Source organism: Heliangelus exortis, unplaced genomic scaffold (assembly GCF_036169615.1).
Source record: "Heliangelus exortis unplaced genomic scaffold, bHelExo1.hap1 Scaffold_289, whole genome shotgun sequence".
In the NCBI taxonomy this organism is placed as follows: domain Eukaryota; kingdom Metazoa; phylum Chordata; class Aves; order Apodiformes; family Trochilidae; genus Heliangelus; species Heliangelus exortis.
Window position 1 is genome coordinate 1 of NW_027285966.1, and position 19634 is coordinate 19634.

The 19634-nt window shown below is 51.1% G+C and overlaps 1 protein-coding gene, 1 long non-coding RNA gene and 7 other non-coding genes across 10 annotated transcripts; 2 read left to right on the forward strand and 7 right to left on the reverse strand.

Annotated features, from left to right (window-relative positions):
- Positions 1-379: 379 nt before the first annotated feature.
- On the reverse strand, positions 380-6398 carry WDR74 (WD repeat domain 74; the record flags this gene model as incomplete). Its single annotated transcript, XM_071732674.1, is given in 14 exon segments — positions 380-433; positions 876-1084; positions 1206-1486; positions 1585-1641; positions 1731-1873; positions 1979-2012; positions 2014-2035; positions 3364-3464; positions 3543-3644; positions 3744-3893; positions 3984-4050; positions 4900-5021; positions 5118-5224; positions 6316-6398. Coding segments are annotated over 14 exon segments (1513 nt in total), but the record flags the coding sequence as incomplete, so codon positions are not given.
- A 2076-nt stretch (positions 6399-8474) lies between these two features.
- LOC139790870 (uncharacterized) lies at positions 8475-11104 on the reverse strand. 2 transcript variants are annotated; one of them, XR_011723687.1, is made up of 7 exons: positions 11054-11104; positions 10626-10661; positions 10301-10343; positions 9668-9987; positions 9101-9415; positions 8813-8840; positions 8475-8590 (listed from the first exon to the last, which is right to left on the reverse strand). It is a non-coding gene; the product is annotated as an uncharacterized lncRNA (long non-coding RNA). The 2 variants fall into 2 exon arrangements; XR_011723688.1 differs by lacking the exon at positions 9101-9415 and having other exon boundaries at positions 8493-8590; positions 11054-11100.
- Positions 8695-8762, reverse strand: LOC139790876 (small nucleolar RNA SNORD31). Its single transcript, XR_011723691.1, has one exon. It is a non-coding gene; the product is annotated as a small nucleolar RNA SNORD31 (small nucleolar RNA).
- LOC139790875 (small nucleolar RNA SNORD30) lies at positions 9210-9282 on the reverse strand. The gene has a single exon (XR_011723690.1). It is a non-coding gene; the product is annotated as a small nucleolar RNA SNORD30 (small nucleolar RNA).
- On the reverse strand, positions 9513-9640 carry LOC139790877 (small nucleolar RNA SNORD22). Its single transcript, XR_011723693.1, has one exon. It is a non-coding gene; the product is annotated as a small nucleolar RNA SNORD22 (small nucleolar RNA).
- Positions 10455-10531, reverse strand: LOC139790881 (small nucleolar RNA SNORD26). The gene has a single exon (XR_011723697.1). It is a non-coding gene; the product is annotated as a small nucleolar RNA SNORD26 (small nucleolar RNA).
- A 1855-nt stretch (positions 11105-12959) lies between the features above and the next one.
- Positions 12960-13150, forward strand: LOC139790874 (U2 spliceosomal RNA). Its single transcript, XR_011723689.1, has one exon. It is a non-coding gene; the product is annotated as a U2 spliceosomal RNA (small nuclear RNA).
- A 3501-nt stretch (positions 13151-16651) lies between these two features.
- LOC139790879 (U2 spliceosomal RNA) lies at positions 16652-16842 on the forward strand. Its single transcript, XR_011723695.1, has one exon. It is a non-coding gene; the product is annotated as a U2 spliceosomal RNA (small nuclear RNA).
- A 2297-nt stretch (positions 16843-19139) lies between these two features.
- Positions 19140-19330, reverse strand: LOC139790880 (U2 spliceosomal RNA). Its single transcript, XR_011723696.1, has one exon. It is a non-coding gene; the product is annotated as a U2 spliceosomal RNA (small nuclear RNA).
- Between the last annotated feature and the right edge of the window lie 304 nt (positions 19331-19634).

Here is a 19634-nt window from a genome sequence, read left to right on the forward strand (position 1 = left end):
TGTTGTTTTGGCTTTTTTTTTTTGGATTTTTTTTAACCACTGATTATTTGTCATTGTTCTGCCTGCCTACAAGCGACCCAACGTCAACTCCTGAGGGGAGAGACAAGAAATTGAGGCAAATTTGGGGCTTTTTGGAGCATTTTTATGGTGTGTTGGTTGGTTTTTATGGTTTTGGTGGTGGAAGGGTTGTTTTGGCTTTATTTTAACCATTGACACTTTGTCAACATTCTGCCCATCTACAAGTGGCCAAACATCAGCTCTTGAGGGGAGAGACCAGAAACTGAGGCAAATTTGGGGCTTTTTTGATGGTGTGTTGTTTGGGGTTTATGGGGTTGTTGGTGGAAGGGTTGTTTTGGCTTTTTTGGGTTTTTTTTTTAACCATTGGTGTTTTTGTCAACGTTGTGCCCACCAACAAGCAGCCCAATGTCAACTCCTGAGGGGAGAGACAAGAAACTGAGGCAAATTTGGGGCAAATTTAGGTCTTTTTGGAGCTTTTTGATGGTGTGTTGTTTGGGTTTTATGGGGTTGTTGGTGGAAGAGTTGTTTTGGCTTTTTTTGGGTTTTTTTTTTTAACCATCGACACTTTATCAATGTTCTGCCCACCTACAAGCGGCCCAACGTCAACTCCTGAGGGGAGAGACAAGAAACAGAGGCAAATTTGGGGCTTTTTGGGCCTTTTTGCAGGTTGTTTTTTTTTGTTTGTTTGTGGCTGTTGAGTGTTGGTTTTGTTTTTTTTAAGGACTTTAGAGAGTTTGGGAGACTTTTCAATGAGTTTTGGGGTGAAATGGACGCTCAGGGGGTTTTTAATGAGCGCTGGGGTACTGAGGTAATTAGCGGCAATTAAGCGGGAAAGCTCCGTAGTGCCGAGAGCTCACGCTGGCGGAAATAGCCGAGCAGTGACGGGAACACCCGAATCGCACCGAGGCCGCTGATTGGCGGAGGCGGGAAAGGGGCGGGGTTGAGCGGGGCGAACCGCGACGTCAACACCCGAGGGACAGCGAGGGCGCCGATTGGTGGAGACGGGAGCGACGGAAACACCCGAGCGGCGGCGGAAAAAGCCGAAACAGCCGGCGTTGATTTTTCTCTTAAAACACCGCAATTTTTATGAAAAATTCGCGGATTTCAGCCCAGTTTGTGCATTAGATCGGGCCTGGCGGGGCTTGGGGGAGCTCAGCTCCATCTCCAGCCCCCCCAAAAACCCACACCCCGAAATCTGATGCCTTTTGGGGGGAGGGGGAAAAAAAAAAAAAAAAAAAAAAAGGGGAGCAATGCCCAGCAGTGAGTCCAGGGGTGCAGGGGGGGGTCCCCAGTTCTGTCCCAGGGAGGGGGGAGTCACCCCCCTTGAGCTCCTCAGTTCTCCAAAATCTTCCTTTTCTTGCCCTTTTTTGTGGTGGTGCTGGGGGGTGGAGACAACTTCCATGGTGTCCCAGAGTGTGTCCTCTTCTTCTTCCTTCACCTCAGCCTGGGGTGGGGGCTCCTCCTCAGCCTGGGGGGAGGAGAAAATAAAAAAAAATGGGGCTGGGGGGGTGAGAAAAGGACCCCTGCCCCCCCACAAAAAAAAATCCCCAATTTTGGGGGTCTTACCTCCCAATCCAGGTGGGTGCTGAGTAGGAGACAGGTCAGGCGGGACTTCAGGTAGACCTGGGGGGGACAGGGGGGGGCCAGGGGGTTAATATGGGGTGGGGGGGAGGGTCTGGAGAGTTTGGGGGTGATTTTGGGGGGGGTCTCACCTTGTGGCAGAGCCGTTTGTCCCCCAGGTGGTGGATGCGGAGGAAGCGGTCGAGGCCGCAGGAGGCGAGGAGGGGGAGGGAGGAATGGCACTGCAGCCCCCTCACCCCCCCTGCAAAACCCTTCAGGCACTTCAGGACCCTCCCTGGGGGGGGGGGGGACACACACAGGGTCACCATGGAGGAGTTGGGGGGGGGAAGACACCCCCAAAACCCCCCCCTGACTCTGTGTCCCGTCCCCCCCCCCTCACCTTGGCGCAGGTCGATGACGGCCACGTCCCCCCTGGGCACTGCCCACGACCACGGAGCTGGGGGGGGGGGGGGAAATTAGGGGGGGAGGGGGAAGGATTAGGGGTGGGGGGGGTATGGCCCCCCCAAGAGCACCCCACAAACCCCTCGGTCACCTTCAGCCCCCCCAACCCTTCAGTCACACCCCCACACCCCCCCCCCCCAACTAACCCTCAGCTCTCCCCCCCCCCCCAAATCACCCTCAGCCCCTCCAGGTCACCCCAGAGACCCCCCCCAAGTCACCCTCAGCCCCTCCCTGGTGCCCCCCAGCACCCCAGATCACCCCATTTGCCCCCCCCTCATACCCCCCAGGTCACCCCACAGCCCCTCAGTCACTCTGAAGCCCCCCCCCCAAGTCACCCTCAGCCCCTCCCTGGTGCCCCCCTCCCCCCAGGTCACCCCATAGCCCCCCCCCCAAATCACCCTCAAAGCCTCCAGGTCACCCCAGAGACCCCCCCCCCCCCAAGTCACCCTCAGCCCCTCAGTCACTCTGAAGCCCCCCCCGAATCACCCTCAGCCCCTCCAGGTCACCCCAGAGACCCCCCCCCAAGTCACCCTCATACCCCCCAGGTCACCCCACAGCCCCTCAGTCACTCTGAAGCCCCCCCCCCAAGTCACCCTCAGCCCCTCCCTAGTGCCCCCTTCCCCCCAGGTCACCCCATAGCCCCCCCTAAATCACCCTCAAAGCCTCCAGGTCACCCCAGAGACCCCCCCCCCCCCAAGTCACCCTCAGCCCCTCAGTCACTCTGAAGCCCCCCCCCAAATCACCTTTAGCCCCTCCAGGTCATTCCAGAGACCCCCCCCAAGTCACCCTCAGCCCCTCCCTAGTGCCCCCCCAGCACCTCAGTCACCCCACAGCCCCCCCCCAAGTCACCCTCAGCCCCTCCCTGCTGCCCCCCTCCACCCCAGATCACCCCATAGCCCCCCCCAAATCACCTCATACCCCCAGGTCACCCCACAGCCCCTCAGTCACTCTGAAGCCCCCCCCCAAGTCACCCTCAGCCCCTCCCTGGTGCCCCCTTCCCCCCAGGTCACCCCACAGCCCCCCCCCCAAGTCACCCTCAAAGCCTCCAGGTCACCCCATAGACCCCCCCCCAAATCACCCTCAGCCCCTCCCTGGTGCCCCCCAGCCCCTCAGTCACCCCCCAGCCCCCCCCCATTTCCCCCCAGCCTCCCCAGGACCCCCCACACCCCCTCTCGCCATGCTCAGCACCCACCTGGGACACTCTGGTGACCTCGTAGCCCACCATGGGGCCACCCAACGTCCCCCCCCGGGCCACCAGCCCCTCAAATGAGCCACCAGTGTGTCCCCCCCCCTTGGGGCCACCTCTTTGTCCCTTGTCCTTACTTCTCCCCAGGGACAAGAGCCAAGGCCGTGAGCGGGGCCTCCCCAAACGTCGTCTCCAGCACCGGGCGCCGCTGGGGGGAACTGGGGTCATAGAGCCTCACCTGGGGGACAAAGATGGTGACACCCGGGCTGTCCCCCTCCCCAGTGTCCCCAGGGGGCTTTTCTGGGTGTCCCCAAACCTGTCGATGGGCCGTGCAGGTGACAATTTTCTCTGAATCGGGGAGGAACTGGAGGTCGCGATCCCAGATGGGGACGCGGAGGTCGAGCCAGTCGTTCCTCACCTAAAAAAAAAACAAAAAAAAAGGGGAAAAGGGGGGGTGTCAGGGACATCAGGGGACATCTCAGGGACGTTTTGGGGACGGGGGGGGACACACACTCACGTTCTTGGCACGGAACACGGGCTCCTCAGGGCGCTGCAGGTCCCAAACCTTCAGAGCGTTTTCCTTCCCCGCCGTGCCCAAGCGATGCGGCCGCCCCGGGTGCTGCCGCATCCGGCACAGCCCCCCCCCCCGCCGACAGCTCCAGCTGGGCCTGGGGGGTTTGGGGGGGTCACCCAGGGATGGGGGGACCCCCCTGCATTGCCACAATCCCCCCCTAACCCCCCCCCTCCATCCACTCACCTCCTCCTGGGCCCCATCCTCCCGCCAGAGCCGGATGAGCCCCGACTCGACGCAGGTGATGATGGCACTGAGGGGGGGGGGGGGAGGAAAAGAAATGGGGGGGTGAGTTATTTTAAAAAATAAACATTTCTATAACCAAAATTCCCACTTTTTTTTTCAAAAAAAACCCTTTATTTTCATTATAAAACACGATTTTTTTAATTAAAATTAAAGGGGGGGGTGTGCGTGCCCCTCACGGAACTGCCAGGGTTAGACAAGACCTCACCTGGGTGACCCCAAGGAGTTTAAAAAAAAGAAAAATATTGAATTAATAAGTAATTATTTAGTATTTTATCAATAAATAAAAGAGGGGGAGGTGTGGTGGTGGCGTTGGGAATTTTGGGCTCAGTTTTGAGGCCCTTAGGGTTGAATTTTGGCTTTTGGGGAGCACTTTGGGCCGTTTTAAGTTGGGGTTTTTTTTCTGTTTTGGGCTTTTCAAGGTCATTTTCAGGCTGATTTTTCAAAATCATCAAATTTCCATCATCTGGAAAAAAGCTGAGACCACAGCACCTCACCTGGGCTGGGAATGAAACCCAAAGACTTTTATAACTGAAAATCCCACGTTTTAAAACACTTTCACGAATAAAAAGATGATTTTTGTGGCTGAAAATCCCACTCCTCTGAATAAAAAAAAAACCACTTTCGGATAAAAAGGTCACTTTGTGAATTGAGAAAACCACTTTTCTGGACAAAATTTTTGTGAAAAACAAAACTTTTTTTGAACTTTTGTGAGTAACACCCCCCCCCCCCCCCCCCCCCCCCCCATTTTTGACTTAAAATCCTACTTTTTAAAAATAAACTTTTACGAATAAAACCCCCAACTTTTGTGCATTAAAACCCCACTTGTGACCCCCCCCTCCCCCCAAGCCCCTCCTACCTGTCACAGGTGCCCAACCCACAGAAAGGTCCCTGCCCCCCAGGGCATTCCAGGCAGGAAACAAATTTCCCTTTTTCCGTGCTGAAAACTCGGACGGTTCGATCCAGGCAGCCCACCAGGATCTGGGGTGGGGGGGGGGGGGGAAAAGAGGGGGTAAAAAGATTTGGGGGGGCTGCCCAAGACCCCCAGTCCCCCCCCCCCATCACCTCCACACTCACCTCACTCTCCTGGGGGTTCCCCCAGCACAGGGCACAGACCCCAGACCCCCGGTTCAGTGCAGACCCCTCTGGGTAGTTGGTCGCCTTCTTCTTCTGCAGGTTCACACCTGGGGGGGGTTATTAATTAGGGGAGAGGGTTATTAATTAGTGGGCGGGGTTATTAATTAGGGGGGAGGGCTATTAATGAGGGAGAGGTGTTATTAATTAGGGGGGGAGGGGGTATTAGGCAGAGGGTGCCCCCCTTGCCCCCCTCCCGAGGGGCCCACGACCCCCTCTTTGAGACACAAAGACCCCCCCCAAGACACCCCCAAAGACCCCCCCAGACTCAAAACACCCCCAAAGACCCCTCAGGACATAAAACACCCCCTGAAGCCCCCCAAGACACAAAACACCGCCCCCAAAGCCACCCCAAGACACAAAACACCCCCCCAAAGCCACCCCCAGACTCAAAACACCCCCTGAAGCCCCCCAAAGCACAAAACCCCCCCCCCCAAAGACCTCCCAAGGCACAAAACACCCCCAAAGACCCCCAAAGGACACAAAACACCTCCTGAAGGCCCCCCCAGACTCAAAACACCTCCCAAAGGCCCCTCAGGACATAAAACACCCCCCCCCCCAAAGACTCAAAACACCCCCAAAGACCCCTCAGGACATAAAACACCCCCCCCCCCCAAAGACTCAAAACACCCCCAAAGACCCCTCGGGACATAAAACACCCCCTGAAGCCCCCCCAAGGCACAAAACACCCCCACAGACCCCCCCAGACTCAAAACACCTCCCAAAGGCCCCTCAGGACATAACAGACCCCCCCCAAAGACCCCTCCAAGACACAAAACACCCCCAAAGACCCCCCCAAGACACAAAACCCCCCCCCCCCCCAAAGGCTCAAAACACCCCCAAAGACCCCTCGGGACATAAAACACCCCCTGAAGCCCCCCCAAGGCACACCCCCACAGAGCCCCGCAGACTCAAAACACCTCCCAAAGGCCCCTCAGGACATAACAGACCCCCCCAAGACACAAAACACCCCCAAAGACCCCCCCAAGGCACAAAACACCCCCAAAACCCCCCAAAGAACACAAGACACCCCCTGAAGCCCCTCCTCAGGACACAAAACACCCCCCCAAGACCCCCCCAGACTCAAAACACCTCCCAAAGCCCCCTCAGGACATAAAAAAAAACCCCAAAACTCCCCCACCTTTCAGGACTCCGGTCTCAGCCCCCACCCACACGTGGGTGCCTCGGGCCGAGGCCGCCGCCATCTTGTCCCCCTCTGCCCCCGCTCCGGGTGGAGACAAGAACCGAGAGCAAAAGTTCCGGGTGTGTCACGGCTCCCAAACCGGCGGAATTGTGCTAAAAATCAGACGATTTCATTAATTTCATTAATTAATTTATTAATTTCATTGATTTTATTAATAAATAAAAAGGAACAGGGGGGAAAAGAGGTTGGAAAAGCGCCCTGGGATCACCGCGCCTCTCCCGAAGGTGCCGCCGCACCCTTGTGCACACCGAGAAGAAACCCAAATTTTATGACTGAATATCCGGTTTTTTTGAAGAAAAAACAACTTTCGTGACTGAAAACCCCACTTTTCTGAAGGAAATTGAAGTTTATTTTGCTAAAAAACACGAGTTTTTAGGTAAATTCGAGGGGGAGCAGCCTGAGGCCTCCTCATGGAACTGCCAGGGGTGAACAAGGCCTCAGATTATTGGGTCCTGGGTAAAATAAGGTAAAAAATATTGGAATTATACATAATAAATTAATACACATTAAATTAATCAGTATTAAAAATAAATATTAGGTATTTAATACGTATTTTATTAATAAATAGAGGGGAAAGTGGCTTTGGGGCATTGAGGTTCAGCTTGGGTTCAGTTTTGAGGCCCTTAGGGTTAAATTGTGGCTTTTTGGGATCACTTTGGGCCATTTTAAGGGGCTTTTTTTTTTTTTTTTTTTGCTGTTTTGGGCTTTTCAAGGTGAGGTTTGGGGCATTTTAGGGCTGTTTTTTTGCGAATCATCAAATTTCCACCATCTGGACAAAAGCTCTGAGACCACAGCACTTCTGATGCTGCTGCCTCGGTTGTGTGGATGGGAATTTTGTGACTGAAAATCCCATTTTTCTGCAATAAAAAAAACACTTTTGACTAAAAAGAGCAGTATTGTGAATTTAAAAAACACTTTCATGATTGAAAAATCCCACTTTTTTAGCTTAAAACACTTTTATGATTAGAATCTCCCAGTTTTGCGAAACTTTTACAACTAAAAATCTCATTTGGTGAATAAATTTCTGAATATAAAAACATTTTTATGACTTAAAATCCCACTTTTAACAAAACTTTAATCTATGAATTATATTTCATGATGGATGCAGTGATCCAAGAGGCTTTTTCCATCCATGAGAATTCTGACTCCATCAGTTGCTGCTCCCCCCCCAAAGCTGAATTCTTTTTTAAGCAAAAAAGAATCTTTTTTAAGCAAAAAAAATCCACATTTTATTATTTTTATTCATAGGAGGGCGTTTATTAAAGTTCCTTTTAATCATAAATGTTTTTATTATTCAAAAGACACTTTTATTCCTGTTTGTGGGGGGGTTTATTCTCAGATGTGGGTAGTTTTATTTATAAATTTGGGGCTTTTTTTAATAATAAAAGTGTTTCCTATAGTTCTGATTCTGGAAGACTGGCACTAAAATGCCCCCAAAACCACCAAAATTATCTTAAAACCCTGAAGTGGCCACAAAAAAAAAACAACCCTAAGCCAGCACCACGTGCAGCCCCTTTCCACCCCCTTTTACTTAGGATTAAATCAAATAAATTAAGTAAATAAATCAATCAAATCAAATAAATAAAATCAATCATATCAAATCAATCAAAAATAAAATCAAGTGCATTAAATAAAATAAAATAAAATAAAATAAAGTAAAATAAAGTAAAATAAAGTAAAATAAAGTAAAATAAAGTAAAATAAAGTAAAATAAAGTAAAATAAAGTAAAATAAAGTAAAATAAAGTAAAATAAAGTAAAATAAAGTAAATAAAATAAAGTCAAATAGTCAAATAAAGTCAAATAAAATTTAAAAAACAAGTAAATTAAATAAAAAATAAAATCAAATACATTAAAGAAAAACAAAATCAAATAAAACCAAATACATTAAATCAAATAAAAAAATCAAATAAAACCAAATAAAATCAATCAAATAAAATCAAATGAGAATATCCTAATATTTTAAATTTTAATAATTTTACAGGGGGGACACGCAGTGATCTTGCCCAACCCTGACAGTTCTGCAACAGGCACAGAACTTCCCAACCCCCCCAGAACTCCCCCCTCCCAAAATAAATTAAAAACTCATTTTTTTAACACAAATAATATTTTTTTAAATAATTTATTTTAACACAAAAATACTTTTTTCATAAAATTTTTTTTGTAGAAGTCTCCACAAATTCACAGACAACGCAGCAGCTTCAGGAGAGGCACTGGGAGAGGGGGGGGGGAAAGCAGAGAAATTTATGAGGTGGGGGAACCCAAACCCCCGTGGGCCCCCCCCCCACCCACTCGAGACCCCCCCGAAGTCCCCCCAGGTGCCTCAGTAGGACCAATCAGTCATGGGACTCAGCCTGGGGCGGTACCTAATTCATCCTCTGCACCTGGGGGGGCTAAAAACCCCCAAAACCCCCCCAAAAAAAAACCCAACTCACCTCAGCACCTCCAGACCCCTCTGTGAACCTGTGGGACGACACAGGGGGGGGTTCAGGGTCTCCTCAAGTCCTCAGGACCCCCCCCCCCCACCATTTTTTCCCCTCCCATAAATTGTGTGTCCCCCCCCCCAATTTTTCAGGTGTTCTGGTGTTTTCAGGGGGGGTCAAAGTGAGCTAGGGGATCTCATCACTAAAATTGGGGGGGGGGTCAGTTGAAATTTGGGGAAGGGGGGGGGCACAAAAATTCCATTATCAGTGAGGTAAAAATCCCCCCCAACCTTCACATACCTCGGGGGGGGGGGGTGTCTCCTCACCCTGTGGAATTAAAACGAGGAAATAAAGTAAAAAAAATAAGGGGGGGGGTTGGAGTGTGTTTGTCCCCCCCTCTTTGCCCCCCCCAGGTCAGTCCAAAGTTTCTCAGCAGCCCCCATCAGCCGAACGAGATTCCAGAAGGTGAAATCATCACCCCCGGGGGGGGGGAAAAAAACCTCCAAAAAAAACCCCAATTCATCCCAAAAGCCCCCCCCCAATTCATCCCAAAAATTCACCGTGGGGGGGGTTGCATAAATTTCACTGACCTCGGGTTTGTGGCTCCTTCCCCTCCTGCAATTAAAAATTTTAGGGGTGGGGTGAATTTTTTTTTTAATTACGGCTCCTCTTAATTATTTTATGTCCCCCCCCCCCCCCTATAATTATTCCACCCCCTCAGACAATCCACTCAGGATGAGGCGTCCTCCTCCCCCCCCGCCGTCACCAGTGGGTTCAACCTTGGGCAGGTTCTGGGACGGGGGTGGGGGGGTCAGACACGCGGGGGTTTCATCACAGGGGGGGACTAAAAACACTTTGAACACTCACCAGGTCTCACAGGGAACCCCCACGAGGCAGCAGCTGTGGAGAGAAAGGGGGTGTCAGGCCGTGGGACCCCCCCACGGAGGGTTTTTTAGGACCCCCCCCGGGTCCAATCAGGGCTTTGGTAACGGAGCTGCCATCAGACACGTGTCGTCCAACCCACGGTGTCATCACTTCGGACCCGGGGGGGCGTGGGGAAGGGGCTTACCTGCGTGGGGGGGGACACGTGGGGGGGCCCACGGGTTGTTAGGGGTTAATTCATGGCGGTTTTGGGTTAATTCATGGCGGTTTGGGGCTTCGGGATCACCCCCCGCTGCTGCAAAAAGCTGTATTAAGAAATTAAAAAAAAAATAATTACTTAAAAGAACCCGAAACACCTCAAAAGGTGACACCCACGCCCCTCCCCCACCCCACGGCCACGCTCGCTGCTCTCAGTGGGGTTGGTGGCATCAGGGACACATCAGCCATATGCTTGTCATTGTCACTCATCACCAAACAGCGAGAAAAGCCCGAAAATCAAACAAATCTTAATTATTAAATCGAACAGGATACTTAATTTTAATTAATACTTAATTTTAATCTCCCTCCCTCTTTCGGCTCCCCACGTGGGTGCGATGGGGACACGGAGCTGAACCTCACCTGCCCAGGAACTGCGGGAACCCACGCGTGAGCGGCTCCACCTCTGCAAAATTAATGATTAATTCATTATAATTTTCATTTAGCGGTTTCGGAGTCCCCCAACCCCACGCAAAAGGGGCCGATGCCGCCTCCCACCCCCACTCCGGGGGTCGGTGCCGCTCAGAAAATCTTCAGCAGTTTTTCCCCACGGGGTCATCGGCAAGAGAGAGTTCGATGCCATCATCCCCGCAGCACCCAAATTGGTTTTTAAGTAAAAGTTTATAATATTGATAATTAAATAATAGTAAACCCCTGACCAGGCTCACTTCAGTACCTAAGAACTCACCTCACTCCCAGGCGCCATTTTGGATGGGACGGAAGCCTAAAAAGGAAAAGAGTAAAAGGTGTTAAAAGGTGAAAAAAGGTTTGTTTTTTTTTTTTTAAGGGGGTGGGATGGGCGGGCTCTCCTCAGCGTTGGGACGTTAGTTCCTCACACTCGTCCTCAGTACAGGTCTGTGAATAAACTCATCATCGGATAAAGCCCCATAAAAAAGACCGAGCCCCGCAGTCACATTTCGGGCGGGAAAACGCCGCCGCCTCACAGAAACGGAGACGCGAAATGGCGTCTCACGCAAAAAAAAATCGCGCTGCGAGGGGGCCCACGGCATCCCCATGGATGCAGGGATAATAAATTCAGCTCCCCAAACCTCCTGCTCCCGCTCCCAGCGCAGATGAGACCCCTGGGGACAATAAAACACAAAGCCCAGTACTCACCACCCCGCATGGCCGCCGCTGACAAAATGGCCGAAGCAGCGAGTGCCGAGGGCTTATATACCGCGCAGGGCATGCTGGGATATCGGTGGGAGGAGCCTGCGCGGCTGGGGGCGGTGTTAATGTAAATGAGGGGGCGTGGTATGCAAATTAAGTTCTCGCTGGTGTGGAGTTAGGTTTAACAAATTCTGGGTCAGTTTGGGGTGGATTGAAGGGGGTTTTTTGTTTGTTTTTCGCGTTAGTTTTGGGGTGGATTTAGTGAATTCTGGGTCAGTTTGGGCGGTATTTTGCAATTTCTGGGTTTGTTTTGGGTTGGATTTTACAATTTCTGGGTTTTTTTGGGCTTGAGTTTCCTTTCTGGGGCAGTTTTGGGTTGGATTTTACAATTTCTGGGTTAGTTTTGGGTTTGAGTTACAATTCTGGATCAGTTTTGGGTTGTACTTTCCAAACTCTGGGTTGGTTTTGGGTTGGATTTCATGAATTCTGCATTCTTTTGGGGTTTGAGTTTCCATTGTGGGACAGTTTTGGGTTGGATTTCACAATTTCTGAGTCAGTTTTGGGTTGGATTTCCCAAACTCTGGGTCAGTTTTGGGTTTGAGTTACAATTCTGGGTCAGTTTTGGCTTGTATTTTCCAAACTCTGGGTTGGTTTTGGGTTGGATTTCATGAATTCTGGGTTCTTTTTGGGATTGAGTTTCCATTCTGGGTCAGTTTTGGGTTGGATTTCACAACTTCTGGGTTAATTTTGGGTTGGATAAAAGGATTCCTGGATGTGTTTTGGGTTGGATTTGATGCTTTGAAGGAGTTTCCTCCAGGTGGGGTCTCAAGGGTTCTCCAGGGGGTCCTGGAGCTGCTGAGCTTCCTCCCTCTCCCCCCCCCCGGGCCAATTTCTTAGAATTTTTTCACCTTTCTGAGTTTTTTGCCCCTCATGGTGCGCAGGCGCGGGGGGGCGGGGGGGGGTCGGACCCAAAGGATGAAGGGGATGGGGAGGGGGTTTGGGTCTCCTGAGGTTTTACAGGAATAAACTGGGATATTTCAGCCGTTCTGAGTGGGGTTGGTAAGGGGGCAGGTTGCCGTTTGAGGGGCAGGAGCTGCGGCACGGAGAGGAGCCCAAGGAAGGGGACGAGGAGGCCTTGGAGCTGGAGAAGGGGGTGTCAGAAGCCATCTTGAGACGGGACAAGGCAGGCACCGAGCCCCTGTTGCGTTTCGAAGCCAGAGCCCACTCAGCCGGCACCCAGTGGGTGCTGCTGAGCTTCCACCCCTCCCCCCCCGGCCATTTTTCAGGATTTTTTCAGCTTTTTGAGGAGTTTTTTGCCACTCATGGTGCGTGGGTGCGGGGTGCCTGGTGGCAGCAGCCAGGAGAGGGTCAGACCCCAAGGGTGAGGGGAATGGGGAGGGGATGAACGGAGTTTCTTCTCCTGAGGTTCTCTGAGTAATAAAATGGGATTTTTTCAGTCGTTCTGAGAGGGGTTGGGAAGGGGGGTTGCAGCAGTTTGAGGGGCGGGAGGGATTTTTGGGGCGAAAACGGAGAGAAACGGGAGCGGGAGGGAAAGAGCGGGCGCGGCCTGAGGAGAGGGGAGGGAGGGGCCCGGGGAGGAGCGGGAAGAGGCTCAGCCAATGGGGCGGCTGAATGCAAAACAGAGAGCGGGTGGGCGGGGATATGCAAAGAAGAGAGCGGTGTTATGGTAATGAGCGCTCCTGCCGCCGAGGGGCTGCTGGGACGAGGCGATGCGGGAGGGCCCGGGGGGTTTTTAGGGTCGGTGGTCGCGGGGATGACGGGAGGAGGTGCGGGAAGGGTGGGGGAAGAGCGGGGAGAGGAGCGATGGGTGCGGTTGAGGGTGCGGGGAGGTGATCGTGAGCTGTGTGTGCGCGGTGTGGGGTGTGTAGGGGGTGAGTGGGGAGACTAAGTTATCGCTTCTCGGCCTTTTGGCTAAGATCAAGTGTAGTATCTGTTCTTATCAGTTTAATATCTGATACGTCCTCGATGAGAGGACTTTATATTAAACGGATTTTTGGGCCTGGGAGTTGGACCCGGAGCTTGCTCCCTCCGCTCCACGCATCGTCCCGGTATTGCAGTGCCTCCGGGAACGGTGCACACCCCCGCCTGGGGGACATCTCGCACGTCAAAAAACAGAATTAACGTCTGTTTCTGGGGGAAGTGACCCCCAAATAAACATCTTTCGTCCACACGTTATTCTCTGCTTCGCACTCAAACCTTTTCGCGTTCCATACATCCAAGCCAAAACCACCCAAATCTATTCCGCAGCTCACTTAGAAACTCAAACCTCACCCAGAAACCAATAAACCCAACCCAAACCCGACTCAGAAATCCCCAAATCCAACCCTGAACGAACCCGGAAACCCCTCAAGCCACCCCAAAACCAAGCTGGAGAGTAAAGCGTTTCAGCCCACCCCAAACTAACCCAGAAAATCAAGCCTGGCAACCAAGCCAGAACTGACCAAGAATTCCTGAAATCCAGCCCAAAATGACCCCAGATATTGTAGTGCCTCGGGGAACACTGCACACCCCTGTCTGGGGGACACTTCTCACGTTAAAAAGCAGAAAATATGGAATTTCAGGTGGTGTAGACAGGTTTCCCCGTATTCCAACACCCTGTAATCCCTCTGCTTTGCGCACCGTCTACACGTTCCATAGATCCAAGCCAAAACCACCAAAACCCAGTCCACATTTCACTTAGTAACACACCTCACCCAGAAATCAATAAACCCAAACCCGACTCAGAAATCCTTAAATCCTGAACGAACCCGGAAACCCCTCAAGCCAACCCAAAACCAAGCTGGAGAATAAAGCGTTTCAGCCCACCCCAAACTAACCCAGAAAATCAAGCCTGGCAACCAAAACATAACTGACCAAGAATTCCTGAAATCCAACCCAAAATGACCCCAGGTGTTGCAGAGCCTCGGGGAACGCTGCACACCCCCGCTTGGAGGACATTTGTGAGGTAAAAAAACGGAATTTAATCGAAGCTCAACCACTTAAAATCTTTCACCTCCACTGGTATCTTCCAATCTTTCTGCTGCCTGCCCAAATCTCCTGGAATTCCACAACTCCAAGACAAGAAATCCCCAAATCCAACCCACATCTCACTTAGAAATTGTTTCATTCCACCAAAAACCAACTCACAAACCAGACACTTGTGACATAGAAATTTCCAAGATCTTGTCCATATCATCCAGTTCCTTCTTATGTGAGACCTTGCTTCTTTTCTGTCAGGGTTTAACACTGGCCCCGCCATTAAACCGGGTATCAGATGCTCTCTGTTAATCTCTCTCCCCTCCCTGATAAAGAAAGGAGAGAGAATAAAGGAGAGAGACTGATGGGTTGGAAACTAAACCACACAACTTTAATTAAACAGTAATGATAAATAGAAAAAATTACTAAGTATATACAAATATACAGGAAAATTGATCCCACGTTCCTTCCCCCCTTCTCCCCCAATAACTCTCACGTCACCACCGAGGCTGCAGGGCAGTTTTGGGAAAGTCCAGGCTGGAATCCTGGAGTTGGCAGCAGTCAGGAGCTGGAGGCAGAACACACAGATTCAGGCTGGGACGGATCAGGAGCAGAGGCAGAGGAAGGGATGGAATCCTCCCAGGATGCTGAAGGAAACAGGGAACGGGTGAAGAAAGGGAAGCAGGAAGGGGTTTGAGCCTTGTGATCCCTCAAGTTTATCCTGAGTATGAGGTGTATGGGATGGAATTCTCTGTGTGGTCAATTCTGGCATCCATCTTGTCCCAAAGGAGGCTGCAGGTGGGACCTCTTTATTCCTTCTGGAGGCTAAAATGTTCCTCAGAACCGAGCAGTGTCCTTGGTTCTGCAGTCTGGCAGGAACAATAAACATGGAGTTACCAATCCCAGAAGCAGACACTGACTGAGAACCTTGCTGTTAATTTCAAAGAGTGCAGCTAATTACAGGAGACTGAGCAGAAAGCAAAAGCAAAAGACAGAAAATCACCTTTATCCTGGCCCAAACCAGGACACTTCTGAGCACCGCTCGTTACTCTCCCCAAACCTCCTGCAATTTCTTAACAAAAACCCAAAACTCAGCCAAAAACACAAAAATCCAACCCACATCTCACCTACAAAACATTTTATCCCCCTCACACCAACTCATGGATCAGGAAATCCAACTCAAACCTCACCCAGAAATCAATAAACCCAACCCAAACCCGACTCAGAAATCCCCAAATCCAACCCTGAACGAACCCAGAAACCCCTCAAGCCAACCCAAAACCAAGCTGGAGAATAAAGCGTTTCAGCCCACCCCAAACTAACCCAGAAAATCAAGCCTGGCAACCAAGCCAGAACTGACCAAGAATTCCTGAAATCCAACCCAAAATGACCCCAGATATTGCAGTGCCTCAGGGAATGGTGCACACCCCCGCCTGGGGGACGTTTCTAACGTGAAAAAACAGAATTCAAGGAAAGTGATCGCTAAATGAACACTCTTCGTTCTCACATCTTCCTCTGCTTCACACTCAAACCTCTTCGTGTTCCATACATCCAAGCCAAAACCACCCAAATCTATTCCGCAGCTCACTTAGAAACTCAAACCTCACCCAGAAATCAATAAACCCAACCCAAACCCGACTCAGAAATCCCTAAATCCAACCCTGAACGAACCCAGAAACCCCTCAAACCCTGAACTAACGCAGAAACCCCTCAAGCCACCCCAAAACCAACCTGGAGAATAAAGCGTTTCACCCCACCCCAAACTAACCCAGAAAATCAAGCCTGGCAACCAAGCCAGAACTGACCAAAAATTCCTGAAATCCAACCCAAAATGACCCCAGATATTGCAGTGCCTCGGGAACCGCTGCACACCCCCGTCTGGGGGACATTTCTGAGGTAAAAAACGGAATTTAACCAAAATTCAACCCCTCCTATGCTTTTTTTGTTGCACAGATGTCTTACAATCTTTCTTCCCACATTAGTGCCCCATTTCCCATCCAGACCTCCTCGAATTCCACAACTCCAAGCCAAAAAATCCCAAAATCCAACCCACATCTCACTAACCAAGCCAGACCTGACCAAGAATTCCTGAAATCCAACCCAAAACGACCCCAGGTGTTGCAGAGCCTCGGGGAACGCTGCACACCCCCGTCTGGGGGACATTTCTGAGGTAAAAGGCAGAACTGAAGGAAAACTCAACCGTTTCTCTGCTTTCTTGTCCCACTCTCCTCTCCCAGTCCTTCTCTTCCAGGAGCGCCCAATTTCCCGCCCGAGCCTCCTCCAGTCCCACGAACCCAAACACCTCACAGCCCCGGAACCGCGCAGCCTGCTCCGGCCCTATGCAAATGAGAGGCGGGAAAGGGCGGTGCCGCCCGTGTCAGACCACGCCCCGTATGCAAATCATCAGGCGGAGCAGGAACGCGACGCTCGCTGGGAGGAGGAAAAGTGGAAGGAATTCGGGGGCAGAAACGGGGGATTCGGGGGTGTGGAACGCAGAGAGGGGAGCGCGGTGTGGGGAATCGAGAGCGACGTCGCAGGAGCTGGGTTGAAGGGAAGAGGCGTTGGTGACCGTGGTATCGGGAGAGGGGAGCATGGTGGGGGTGGGGGGGGTGAGGCGGTCCTTAGGTTATCGCTTCTCGGCCTTTTGGCTAAGATCAAGTGTAGTATCTGTTCTTATCAGTTTAATATCTGATACGTCCTCGATGAGAGGACTTTATATTAAACGGATTTTTGGGCCTGGGAGTTGGACCCGGAGCTTGCTCCCTCCGCTCCACGCATCGTCCCGGTATTGCAGTGCCTCCGGGAACGGTGCACAACCCCCGCCTGGGGGACATTTCGCACGTCAAAAAACAGAATTCAAGGAAAGTGATCGCTAAATGAACGTTCTTCATTCTCATGTCTTTCTCTGCTTCGCACTCAAACCTCTTCGCGTTCCATACATCCAAGCCAAAACCACCCAAATCTGTTCCGCAGCTCACTTAGAAACTCAAACCTCACCCAGAAACCAATAAACCCAACCCAAACCCGACTCAGAAATCCCCAAATCCAACCCTGAACGAACCCAGAAACCCCTCAAGCCAACCCAAAACCAACCTGGAGAATAAAGCGTTTCACCCCACCCCAAACTAACCCAGAAAATCAAGCCGGGCAACCAAGCCAGAACTGACCTAGAATTCCTGAAATCCAACCCAAAATGACCCCAGATATTGCGGTGCCTCGGGGAATGCTGCACACCCCCGTCTGGGGGACATTTCTGAGGTAAAAAACAGAATTTAACCAAAACTTTACCTCTTCTATGCTTTTTTTTTGTTGCACAGATGTCTTACAATCTTTCTTCTCACGTTAGGGCCCCATTTCCCGCCCAAACCTCCTCCGATTCCACAACTCCAAACCAAGAGACACCAAAGTCCAACCCACATCTCACTTAGAAATTGTTCCATTCCACCGAAAACCAACTCATGGATGGGGAAACACGACTCCAACCTCTCCCACAAAGCTTGAAATTAGTCCCAGAAACCCTTTGATCCAACCCAATTTGACTGACCCAGAAATTAAATCCTTCCACACGGCCCCAAACTAACGTGGAAATCACTAATTCCCACCTAGAACAAGGGATGGTTCTGGGAAGAGCAGGGAGAGAAGGAGCCTCACGTAATTCATGTGGGGAAAATTAATCTGGGCCAGTTTACATTAATTAATTCCGTTATTAATCAATTTTAGGTCCCCCTGGGTCGGGGTGCATCTTTCCCTGAGACACTGCAACACCCGGGGTCATTTTGGGCAGGATTTAATGTTATTTTTGTCAGTTCTGGCTTGATTTTCTGGGTTAGTTTGGGGTGGGCTGAAACGCTTTATTCTCCAGCTTGGTTTTGGGTTGGCTTGAGGGGTTTCTGGGTTAGTTCAGGGTTGGATTTAGGGATTTCTGAGTCGGGTTTGGGTTGGGTTTATTGATTTCATATGGGGTGGGGTTTGAGTCGGATTTCGGGAATTTTGGGGTTGGTGTGAGGGGGATAAAACGTTTTGTAGGTGAGATGTGGGTTGGATCTTTTTTGGATTAATTTTGGGTTCATGTTAAGTAAATTGCAGGAGGTTTGGGGGAGAGTAACGAGCGGTGCTGGGAGAAAAGGTAAAGAACGAAATAAGTGGAAGCTGTGGGAGAAGAAGAATCGAGAGAAGAAATCAAGAAATCGCGAATGTTCTGAACTTTGAGTTCTGATTTTCACCTGAGAAATGTCCCCCAGACGGGGGTGTGCAGCGTTCCCCGAGGCACTGCAATATCTGGGGTCATTTTGGGTTGGATTTAAGGAATTCTTGGTCAGGTCTGGCTTGGTTGCCAGGCTTGATTTTCTGGGTTAGTTTGGGGTGGGGTGAAACGCTTTATTCTCCAGGTTGGTTTTGGGTTGGCTTGAGGGGTTTCTGTGTTAGTTCAGGATTGGATTTAGGGATTTCTGAGTGGGGTTTGGGTTGGGTTTATTGGTTTCTGGCTGAGGTTTGAGTTTCTAAGTGAGCTGCGGAATAGATTTGGGTGGTTTTGGCTTGGATGTATGGAACGCGAAAAGGTTTGAGTGCGAAGCAGAGGAAGATGTGAGAATGAAGAACGTTCATTTAGCGATCACTTTCCTTGAATTCTGTTTTTTCACGTTAGAAATGTCCCCCAGGCGGGGGTGTGCACCATTCCCCGAGGCACCGCAATACCTGGGGTCATTTTGGGCTGGATTTCAGGAATTTTTGGTCAGTTCTGGCTTGGTTGCCAGGCTTGATTTTCTGGGTTAGTTTGGGGTGGGCTGAAACGCTTTATTCTCCAGCTTGGTTTTGGGTTGGCTTGAGGGGTTTCTGGGTTAGTTCAGGGTTTGAGGGGTTTCTGGGTTAGTTCAGGGTTGGATTTGGGGATTTCTGAGTCGGGTTTGGGTTGGGTTTATTGATTTCTGGGTGAGGTTTGAGTTTCTAAGTGAGATGCGGAATAGATTTGGGTGGTTTTGGCTTGGATGTATGGAACGCGAAGAGGTTTGAGTGCGAAGCAGAGGAAGACGTGCGGACAGTGCGGACATATGATGTCTATTTGGGGGTCATTTCTCTTGAATTCTGTTTTTTGACGTGCGAAATGTCCCCCAGGCGGGGGTTGTGCACCGTTCCCGGAGGCACTGCAATACCGGGACGATGCGTGGAGCGGAGGGAGCAAGCTCCGGGTCCAACTCCCAGGCCCAAAAATCCGTTTAATATAAAGTCCTCTCATCGAGGACGTATCAGATATTAAACTGATAAGAACAGATACTACACTTGATCTTAGCCAAAAGGCCGAGAAGCGATAACCTAAGGACCGCCTCACCCCCCCACCCCCACCATGCTCCCCTCTCCCGATACCACGGTCACCAACGCCTCTTCCCTTCAACCCAGCTCCTGCGACGTCGCTCTCGATTCCCCACACCGCGCTCCCCTCTCTGCGTTCCACACCCCCGAATCCCCCGTTTCTGCCCCCGAATTCCTTCCACTTTTCCTCCTCCCAGCGAGCGTCGCGTTCCTGCTCCGCCTGATGATTTGCATACGGGGCGTGGTCTGACACGGGCGGCACCGCCCTTCTCTTCCACCGGGGGCGTCGCGGCTGAGCGCCTCA